We start from the raw sequence: 10,995 nt of genomic DNA on the forward strand, positions 1-10,995 counted from the left end.
AATTACTTGAGGATTACGATCGAATAGAAGTTTCGTAATGTTTAAGCTTTTACAAATGTACTGATATAAGTGGATGCATGTGGCATTCCGGAAACTTTGAGAAAAATTCAGTTTATTTGTGCGTGGTGTTCACACGCGTACCTCCTCTGTCATTGGCTAGAATGGTCCCACCTGATCTTGCCTGTCTTCAATCGTTGAGTACATGTATTTCCATTGATAGAGTGGTCACTCGGCTCTCTTGTCAATATAATAAATACTCTTTGCTTTAGGTCATGTGTATGAGTGGGCTCGTCTTCAAATGACCCGCCTAGTTCCTGTTGAAATTCTAAAGGTGATTGGCTACGCTCTGTGAGGGTGGATTTCACTGACGCATTCCGTTTGGAACAATAAATAGAGCGAACAAGGCTCCTTCCAGTTCACAAGTCTGAGAAGACGCATGAAGAAGTTCTTGCTTCAACAGTGATTGAACGGAACTCCTCTGCCTTCGTCCCGCGTTATCGAACATTCCGTGTTGGTAACATATCACTGACTTGAACTATAATAGCAAAGTAGTCTAAGAAACTCTATTTTTGTACTTTTCATTTCGATATAAAATAAAATCTGACGAGATGGAGTCTCAGATCCGCCAGAACTATCACCACGATTGCGAAACTGCCATCAACCGGATGATCAACTTGGAGATGTTTGCCTCCTACACCTACACCTCAATGGTAAGGGGTCTACCAAGATGACCGTTCTGTTGATCTACCTGTGTTATTATGCCTGGGCCTAAATGTCTTTTCACTTTACTTTTCTGTATACCTAGACAATTAATAGCCAATCTCAACTCCGTGAAGTACATTTGAGTTTTACTTGGCTAGGCCATTAAGAGCCTTCGGGTAGATCTAGCATTCAAATGAAGTTGGAAATCTATCCTACCTTGGTCAGAGCGCGTAACAACTCATTGACAGGTTAAATGTCAGGTTATCAAGTAGACAACGGACTAGACTAGACTGATTCATCCCTATCATCAAGCTTAGTTGCCACAACAACAGAAAAAGAGAAAAAATATGACAGCATTATAACTACAATGTTTTGTTTATCCACCCAGGCTTTCTATTTCTCCCGTGACGATGTGGCGCTGCGTGGCTTCGCGCATTTCTTCAAGGAGAACAGCGATGAGGAGCGGGAGCACGCCGACAAGCTACTCTCCTTCCAGAACAAGAGAGGTGGACGCATTTTACTTCAGGACATCAAGGTGAGCACCTGAGCATCGAGGAACACATTTATATTGTAGACTGATAGAAAATGTCTTTACTCCATGGAGTGTCCAGCGTTAAGTTGATCTAGAGAACCTGGAGTAGTGCTAAACATACTGCCTCTAACCACTGAACTGAAACAGTGTGAGGGATGTAACACTGTTCACTTTATCCAAACCTTAACGTTTGCTAGTAGTCCCTAACCCTCCTGTGTTCACTCTGGCCTGTGTAGAAGCCAGAACGTGATGAGTGGGGCAATGGGCTGGAGGCCATGCAGTGTGCTCTGCAGCTGGAGAAGAATGTGAACCAGGCCCTGCTGGACCTGCACAAGATTGCCTCTGACAAGGTTGACCCCCATGTAAGTTATGGTGGAACCACATGTATGTATCACATAGAATACAGGTACTGTCCTAGGAGATGATAACTAATGACACAGGATTGTGTGACCTGCTTCACGCACAATGCAGCTAATACGTAAGGGGCCGCTGCTTGTCTAGTGGTTAGATTGTTGGGCCAGTAACAAAGGTCAGCTAGGGGATTCAATGCAGCAACAAGGTAAAACTATTCTGCCCCTGAACAAGGCAGTTAACCCACTGTTCCACGTTAGGATGTCATTGTAAATAAGTGTTTGTTAACGGACTTGCCTAGTTAAAAATGTTTACTGCAGACACCTCATCTGTCCTTATGCCATTACCACCAGGCTCTTGTGTGTTACTGTATCTACAATAGTCTGTATTCATTCTTTTTTCTGACCTGTGTTTTCCCTCTAGCTGTGTGACTTCCTGGAGACCCATTACCTGAATGAGCAGGTGGAGGCCATTAAGAAGCTGGGAGACCACATCACCAACCTCACCAAGATGGATGCTGTCAAAAACAAGATGGCAGAGTACCTGTTTGACAAGCACACCCTGGGAGGCCAGAGCTAAACCACTTCCATCCCCACGCTACGGCCTCCAGCCTCAGACCAGGACTCCTGGCTTCTCTGATGGATCCTACTGGCTTTGCTTTTATAGGGAGGGGAGTATTAAACTGGTGCAGTGCAACACAGCTGTAGCATTGAGGTGTTTATGTTGACAACCCTACTGTATTGGAGGCAAGGCATCTTGTAAAACAATAAAACATTTCACTTAAGTTTTTGTTGGGATTTTCTAAGTGTTGCCCTGTAATGATGTTTCAGTCTATTCAGGTTCTTTGCTCTTTTACTGAGCATCTTCATACCAGTGATACATACTGACAATTGTAGACCTACTAGTGGCTGAGGGTCATAACAATAGAAGTTTAATAAAGGACGTTACCTCTCACCACAGAGGGTGTCATTTACCGTATCTGGTAATAGTGCCATGTAAATTAAGAGCAGAAATTGTCAACTCTATGGCCATAGGATTGAAATGGTTACCTACAATTGATTTATACATTTTACTCTGTGGATCACAAGTTTATTAGACAGCCTAGCGGTCAATCAAGTCTGTTAACCAGCTGTTATGGTGCTTTTTTATGGAGTTTTGCTATTACTGACACAAAATTAATCTTTCTGTTTATTTCAGTTGGTAATGCCCAATTGTTCCCCTACATCAAAAAAGAACTGAATGCTCCAAATAATAAGTCTTCAAGCCTCTCATTCACCATAAGGGGCTTATTGGAGCTGTCATATGGTCGCAGAGCTACTGGTAATTTACTGAAGATGTTCATTTTGGTAATTGACAGGCAGGTTTAACTTAAACTTTAACTGGAAGAGATTGATCGACATTGTAAATGTGTCCATTTAGTACATGAGTTTAAAGTAGACCACTTGGTTAAAGGTGAAAATAGCCTAATGAGAAGTGTCTAATCAGCAATTGCATTTTCAATAATTGCTACTTTTTTCACAACTGTCACCAACATTTACAACTAAGAAGTATTGACATTGTAAAATTGATTACATTTTTATGGTAATGGTATTCACTAAGTTGGTTAATATTTAGGGTAAAGTTTTACAACTGTCATTCTATTTGAAAACATATTTAACATGAAAAGGCAATACAGAGGGCCAGAGTTTTGGGATATTCTGACATACCCCAAAAGGCCTTGAGATGGCATCTGATTAAATTGCATAATCCTTAATTTACCAACAATTGTATTTATGGATCCCTATTAGCTGATGTCAATGCAGCAGTTACTCTTCATGGGGTCTGGCAAATTAAAGGCAGTTCTATACAATAAAACTAACCTTTCATTACAAAACAGATTCCACAACACATTAAGATTTGCCCTCAAGCCACTACTCTACTACAACACAACATCCATGTGTGTGTCTAGTGCAAATCGCTGTCCCATAAATTGTATTTTTTATCTAATTTTAAATCTTATTTTACTGCTTGCATGAGTTACTTGATGTGGAATAGCAGCCATGTCATGGCTCTCTGTAGTACTGTGCACCTCCCATAGTCTGTCCTGGACTTGGGGACTGTGAAGAGACCTGGTGGCATGTCTTGTGGAGTATGCATTGGTGTCTGAGTTGTGTGCTCGTAGTTTAAACTGACAGCTGGGTGCATTCAACATGTCAATAATTCTCACAAATACTAGTAGTGATGAAGTAAATCTCTACTTTGAGCCATGAGAGATTGACATTTATAATATTAATGTAAGCTCTCTGTGTACATTTAAGGGTGAGTCGTGCTGCCCAGTTCTTGGCCAATTGTAATTTTCCTAAGTCGTTTGTGGCACCTGACCACATGACTGGAGAGTAGTCCAGGTGCAACAAAACAAGGGCCTGTAGAACCTTCTGTCGTGTCTTTGGATATGCCATATTAAGTGATACGACATGCTATTCTATAAAATAATTTCTCCGTAATTAATATTACCTGATTGAGCTAATCATGTAAATGTAATTAACTAGAGAGTCGGGGCACCACAAAATAATATTTTTTGAGCTGTTTCTTCCGAATAAACTCTTAAAGAACTAGTAATATTTTACATCAATATAGCAGTCAATATTAATCGTCACCTTAATTCAGTCTCATCTGAAAGTTGTAAATTCTTGGTTATCTTCACGAACCCTGGCTAACAAGTTGAATCAGCAATCCAAAATTGGGTTTAATTATTTATGTACTAAATACCTAACTAATCACACAGAATTGATGAATTATACCTCGATTACAAATGACGTCATAAAGGAAAACGTCCCTAGCGGGCGGAACAGATATGACAGCTTGTTCCACAAAACAAAAGGGTCTGGGTTTGAGTGAAAGAGCGGGAAGACTGAGTATCAAAGGAAGAAGCTGTGCTATCATAAATACAGTATCTTATGCATTCTAAATTACTGCCCATTTGGAAAAGGAAAATGCAATAAATATTTACTCTGAGCTGCGCTTCGGTAGGTTGGTGGTAGATGGAAGGCCGTGTTGCCCAACCTAGTCCTTTGTCCTTTGAAGAATGTCTCTGCTTTTAAATTGGATAAGTTGTAGTAACGTCATTGTGTGGTAGATGGGATACTCTGTCTGTTCCTTCCTAACCTGCGTTTGCAGCTGCTGTTGCTAACTCAACGGCTAGGAGGTATCACTTCTGTAGTGAATAAGAGTTCAAAGTTCATACCATTCACAACCAAAGCTCACGATGATGTTGGCTTCGTTCTGTAGTTATTATCTGAACCATTCTGACATTGGACTGTCGTCCTCACATCCTCGGAACAGGAGGTTATATTGTCATCAAGGCTTTATATAGGTAGGGAGAGGAGGGCGTGTTTGAAAAGTTTTATAGCCCATGTCCCTTCACAGGGGCGGGCCACTGATTGAGCAGAGCTTATGAAAACCCAAATCTCACATTTTAGAAGCTAAAATCACATTTCATCGCATCACGAATACTTTCATATTCAAACATTTAAATTGAACAACAATTCCATGTGAATCCGATAACTCTGATGTTTAGACTTTCCACTGTAGAGTTTGTCATCTTATCATTGATGAGAATGTATCAGATGACAACCGAACTGACATGACATTCCTTAAGTACCACCGCATATGTTCAATTGGTCGGATTACCAGAATATAGTTAATTTCCCGCCACCTTCTGATGTTACCAGAATCTCTATGTTAACCAAGGGGTTTGTAAATGTAACATCAGTATGGTAGAGAGAGGAAAAAGGGGGGAAGAGGTATTTATGACTGTCATAAATCTACCCCCAGGCCAACGTCATGACACTACCTTGTTGATAGCGTTGATAAGAAGGCAGAGCTTTGCTTTATTATGGACAGACCTATCCCAATCTAAGCTACTGTTGTATCAGTAGCTAAGAATATGTTTTGACCATGACAGAAGTTTAGTCTCAACTTGTTACATTTCCACATTATTCATTACAAGATTTAGTTGAGGTTTAGGGTTTAGTGTTTTAATATTATGTCCCAAATACAATGCCTTTAGTTTTTGAAATTAATGAATTTAGGACTAACTTATTTCATGCCACCCATTCTGAAACTGACTGCAGCTCTTAAGTGTTGCAGTTATATCACCTGCTGTGGTAGCTGATGTGTATAGTGTTGAGTCATCAGCATGCATAGACACACAGGCATCACTCAGCGCCAGTGGCAAGTCATTAGTAAAGATTGAAAAAGTAAGGGTCCTAGACAGCTGCTCTGGGGAATGCCTGACTACCTAGATTAAGTTGGAGAGGATTCCATTAAAGAACACCCTCTGTGTTCTGTTAGACAGGTAACTCTAGATCCACAATACATTTGGGGAAGTAAAGCCATAACACTTACGCCCAGAACTGGCCTGCACGGCTCACCCTTAAATGTACACAGAGAGCTACAAGACATACCACCAGGTCTCTTCACAGTTCCCAAGTCCAGGACATACTATGGGAGGTGCACAGTACCACAGAGAGCCATGACATGGCTGCTATTCCACATCAAGTAACTCATGCAAGCAGTAAAGTCATATTTAAAACCATAAAAACACAACATATACACTATATATACACACACACATGGATTTTGTGTTGTAGATGCGTGGTAGTAGAGTAGTGGCCTGAGTGGGAACCCTTAATGTTTTGTGAAATCTATTTAGTAATATAAGGTTAGTTTCATTGTATAGAACTGCCTTTAATTTGCCGGACCCCATGAAAAGAATTACAAATGTTGGAAAATTAAGGAATATGCAATTTAATTTGATGCCATCTAGCTGCCTTTTTGGGTACATCAGATTACAAATCTCTTGCCCTCTGTGTGGCTTTGTGTAAAATGTATTTTCAAATAGAATGACAAAGCTGTGAAATTTTACCCTAAATATAAACCAAATGAATACCATACAAACGTACTCTATTTTACCATGTCAATACTTTGTTGCACAAAGAGAAAAGTTTAGGAGTAATTGAAAATGCCATCGCTGGTTAGTTCCCATTAGCCTATTTTCCCCTTTAATCAAATGGTCCGCCCCCCAGAAACTTACTATATCTATAGATTGAAATCAATATTATTTTCCATTCAAGTGTTAAACTCTAACTTGCTAATTTACCAAAATTAGTGTTCAGTAAAGTAACAGTAGCATTGCAACCATGACAGCTCCAATGAGACCCTTATGGTGAACTAGAGGCTTGTAGAATCATTACTATTTTGAGTATTCAGTTCATAGTTTGCTGTAGGGGAACTATTGGAGATTACCAACTGAAATAAACACATCGAGTGAAGATTTGTCGGTAAGAGCCAAACTTCCCATCACTAGACAAATGTGCCATAACCGCTGGCTCACAGTTTAGATTGACCTCTAGGCTGTCTAATAAACTTGTGATGCGCAGAGTAATGGTCTACATCAACTGTAATTAACCATTTAACTCCTATGGAGCTAGAGTTGACATGGCACTATTACAAGAAAGTAAAGGACAACCTCTGTGGTCATAGGTAACGTCCTTTATAAAACTCATGTTAAACTTCTATTGTTATGACCCAGAGCCACTAGTAGGAATACAATTGTCAGTATTTATCACTGGTTTGAAGATGCTCAGTAAAAGAGCAATGAACCGGAATAGACTGATACAACATCCATTACTACAGGTCAACACTTAGAAAACAGCAACAACCTTCAGTGATATTTTTTTATTGTTTTACAAGAAGCATTGCATCCAATATACAGTAGTGTTGTCAACAGAAACATCAATGTCATAGCAGTGTTGCAATGAACCAGTTTAACATTCCCCTCCCTTATAAATGCAAAGCCAGTAGGATCTCAGAGAAGCCAGGAGTCCTGGTCTGAAGGCCGTAGCCTGGGGATGGAAGTGGTTTAGCTCTGGCCTCCCAGGGTGTGCTTGTCAAACAGGTACTCTGCCATCTTGTTGTTGACAGCATCCATCTTGGTGAGGTTGGTGATGTGGTCACCCAGCTTCTTAATGGCCTCCACCTGCTCATTCAGGTAATGAGTCTCCAGGAAGTCACACAGCTAAAGAGGGAAAACACAGGTCAGACAAGAGAATGAATACAGACTATTGTAGGTACAGTAACACACAAGAGCCTGGTGGTAATGGCATAAGGGCAGATAATGTGTTTCCAGCTTTGATTTTTTTTTAACTAGGCAAGTCAGTTAAGAACAAGTTCTTATTTATAATTACATCCTAACGTGGAACAGTGGGTTCCCGTGTTCAGGGGCAGAATAGTTCTCTTGTCAGCTAGGGGATTCAATCCAGCAACCTTTGTTAGAGGACCAAAGCTCTAACCACTAGACAACCTGCCGCCCCTTATGCATTGTGTGCATATGTGGACTATTGTGTGCGTGTGAAGGAGCAGGTCACACAATCCTGTGTCATTAGTTATCAGAGCTACAACATCCTGATCATCTCCTAGGACAGTACCTGTATTCTATGTGATACATACATGTGGTTCCACCATAACTTACATGGGGGTCAACCTTGTCAGAGGCAATCTTGTGCAGGTCCAGTAGGGCCTGGTTCACATTCTTCTCCAGCTGCAGAGCACACTGCATGGCCTCCAGCCCATTGCCCCATTCATCACGTTCTGGCTTCTATACAGGACAGAGAGAACACAGGAGGGTTAGGGGCTACAAGCAGACATTAAGGTAAGATAAAGTGAACAGAGTTATACCTCTCACACTTTCAGATCAGTGGTTAGAGGCAGTATGTTTAAGACTATTCCAGGTTCTCCAGATCAACTTAACTCTGTAGACACTTTCCTCCATGGAGTAAAGACATTCTCTATCAGTCTACAATATAAGTATTTGAAGCTCAAGGCGCACCTTGATGTCCTGGAGTAAAATGCGTCCACCTCTCTTGTTCTGGAAGGAGAGAAGCTTGTCGGCGTGTTCCCGCTCCTCGTCGCTGTTTTCCTTGAAGAAATGCGCGAAGCCACGCAGAGCCACATCATCACGGGAGAAATAGAAAGCCTGCGTGGATAAACAAAAAACAGTGTGGTTAGAAGAAACAAATATGACAGCATTCTGATATTGTTGTGGCAACTAAGATTGCTGATAGGCATGAATCAGTCTAGTCTAGTCCGTAGTATACTTTGTAACCTGACAATTAACCTGTCAATGAGTTGTTACGGCCTCTGACCAAGGTAGGATAGATTCCCGGCTTCATTTGAATGCTATACCTACCCGGAGGGTCTAATAGCCTTAGCCTTCACCGAGTTAAATTATTGGCTATTAATTGTCTAGACCTACAGAAAAGTCAAGTGAAAAGACATTTAGACCCAGGCATAATAATACACAGGTAAACCAACAAAACGGTCATCTTGGTAGACTCCTTACCATTGAAGTGTAGGTGTAGGAGGCAAACATCTCCAAATTGATAATCCGGTTGATGGCAGTTTCGCAATCGTGGTGATAGTTCTGGCGGATCTGAGACTCCATCTCGTCAGATTTTATTTTATATCGAAATGAAAAGTACAAAAATAGAGTCTCTTAAACTATTTCGCTATTATTAGTTCAAGAATGTGTTATGTTATCAATCCGTAATGTTCTATAATGTGGGACGAAGGCAGAGGAGTTCCGTTCAATCACTGTTGAAGCAAGAACTTCTTCATGCGTCTTCTCAGACTTGTGAACTGGAAGGAGCCTTGTTCGCTCTATTTATTGTTCCAAACGGAATGCGTCAGTGAAATCCACCCTCACAGAGCGTAGCCAATCACCTTTATAATTTCAACAGGAACTAGGCGGGTCATTTAAAGAGGATCCCACTCATACACATGACCTAAAGCAAAGATTATTTATTAAATTGGTAAGAGAGCCGAGTGACCACTCTAACAATGGAAATACATGTGCTCAACGAATGAAGACAGGCAAGATCAGGTGGGACCCTTCCAGCCAATGAGAGGGCAGGTACGTGTGTGAATACCACGCACAAATAAACTTCATATTTCTCAAAGTTTCCGGAATACCACATGCATCCACATATATCAGTACATTTGTAAAAGTTTAAACATTACGAAACTTCTATTCGATCATAATCCTCAAGTAATTTGAAAGAAAGATTTTGGGCAGAGTAAATCCTCTCGCCTTGACCCCTTCATCTCGGACTGTTAATTTAAAACAAACTTTGTTAATTTCAAAGTAACATTCTATTGGAAACAACTAAAGCAGTAGTATCAGCCAAAAGCAATGCTACAGTGCAGGTCTAACTACAGAAGTTATTGGTGAAAATTGTGTGTGTGTTGTATCCTTAGAAGAAAATAGGAAGAATTTGAACACTCATTCTAATATTAGACTAATTTAGAAATAGTCCACGTCTACGTTTGATTTAGGATATAAAAGGAATTGAACTTTGAGATGCAGTTCTGTAAACTTCTGTTTCATTCTCTAAGAGCACATGTTTCAATAACATATGTAGCTTAATTGTTTACCTTTTCCAGAATGCAGTCAAAAGAAAAACTGGTTTATCACACTTTTTTTTATATCAGCTCAATTTTCAATATGAAATATGGGAATACAGTTGTGGACAGAGAAAGAAAGGCTGGCTTTTGTAGAAATGGTATTTGATGATACACCTTTCGGTTTCAAATTACATATTGTACTTGACAAATGGTATGTCAATGAATTACATTAGCCTAGAAATAACTACACAAAATCAGTAGCTACATACATCTAACCATACATAGGTTATTAAGCTAAAACTGTGAAGTGGAAATCTTTTTACAGCTAATGAAAATCAAAGACTACAGTAATAAAGTAACCTTCCTAACAACTTCAGTTCACATGACCTGATCTTCCACAACTGTTGACATGGTGCTTTCAGGGTGCTGGGTTATTGCTCAATACAGCCATGTAGTTGAAACGTCATTGGTATTCATAAGAACTAGAGCTGTGTTCGAATACTCATACTAACCGCACTAACCATACTACTTGTGATGTAAGTGGAGTATGTAGTATGGTTATTGGTCCTAGTATGGATATAGATAGTATGCCAAAAGTTCCCGGATGTCATACTAAATTAGCCAAAATACAAAGAATACAAGCAGTGGACATTATTTTCGTGCTTTCAGGGCCCATAATGCAATTCTTCAGAAAACGGGCGTGGCCACACAACATTTTCAGATTTTAAGAAAATGGTGGAAAATATTCAGCCGAAGTCAGACGTCTGCAATTTTTTTTAAATTAAATTGTTGCCAGCAACACAGTTAGTCACTAATGCTCTGGATAACATGAAAACAGCCTAACCAGCTCTGCCAGGGCGAGTAAAATGGTCAGAGTGAGATGTTCTCTCATTTGTGTCTGGAAGTAGCTAGCAAGCTAGCCAAAGTTAGCCAGTTGGCTTGGGTACTTGACTACCGTTGTGAGGTCA

At 40.2% G+C, this 10,995-nt stretch overlaps 2 protein-coding genes across 3 annotated transcripts; one reads left to right on the top strand and one right to left on the bottom strand.

Moving 5' to 3' along the window:
• The first annotated feature begins 358 nt into the window (after positions 1-358).
• On the top strand, positions 359-2,369 carry LOC139420935 (ferritin, middle subunit-like). Its single transcript, XM_071171359.1, has 4 exons — positions 359-710; positions 1,091-1,237; positions 1,471-1,596; positions 2,009-2,369. The coding sequence occupies exons 1-4, from the start codon at positions 609-611 to the stop codon at positions 2,162-2,164; spliced, it is 531 nt and encodes a 176-aa protein (XP_071027460.1). The 5' UTR covers positions 359-608; the 3' UTR covers positions 2,165-2,369.
• A 4,919-nt stretch (positions 2,370-7,288) lies between these two features.
• Positions 7,289-9,321, bottom strand: LOC139422111 (ferritin, middle subunit-like). 2 transcript variants are annotated; one of them, XM_071173259.1, is made up of 4 exons: positions 8,967-9,321; positions 8,454-8,600; positions 8,097-8,222; positions 7,289-7,643 (listed from the first exon to the last, which is right to left on the bottom strand). In XM_071173259.1, the coding sequence occupies exons 1-4, from the start codon at positions 9,066-9,068 to the stop codon at positions 7,488-7,490; spliced, it is 531 nt and encodes a 176-aa protein (XP_071029360.1). In that variant the 5' UTR covers positions 9,069-9,321; the 3' UTR covers positions 7,289-7,487. The 2 variants fall into 2 exon arrangements, with proteins under 2 accessions (XP_071029360.1, XP_071029362.1); XM_071173261.1 differs by having other exon boundaries at positions 7,402-7,643; positions 8,097-8,219; positions 8,967-9,278.
• Positions 9,322-10,995: the final 1,674 nt, after the last annotated feature.

The sequence above is a fragment of the Oncorhynchus clarkii genome, chromosome 12 (genome assembly GCF_045791955.1).
Source record: "Oncorhynchus clarkii lewisi isolate Uvic-CL-2024 chromosome 12, UVic_Ocla_1.0, whole genome shotgun sequence".
Taxonomy (NCBI): domain Eukaryota; kingdom Metazoa; phylum Chordata; class Actinopteri; order Salmoniformes; family Salmonidae; genus Oncorhynchus; species Oncorhynchus clarkii.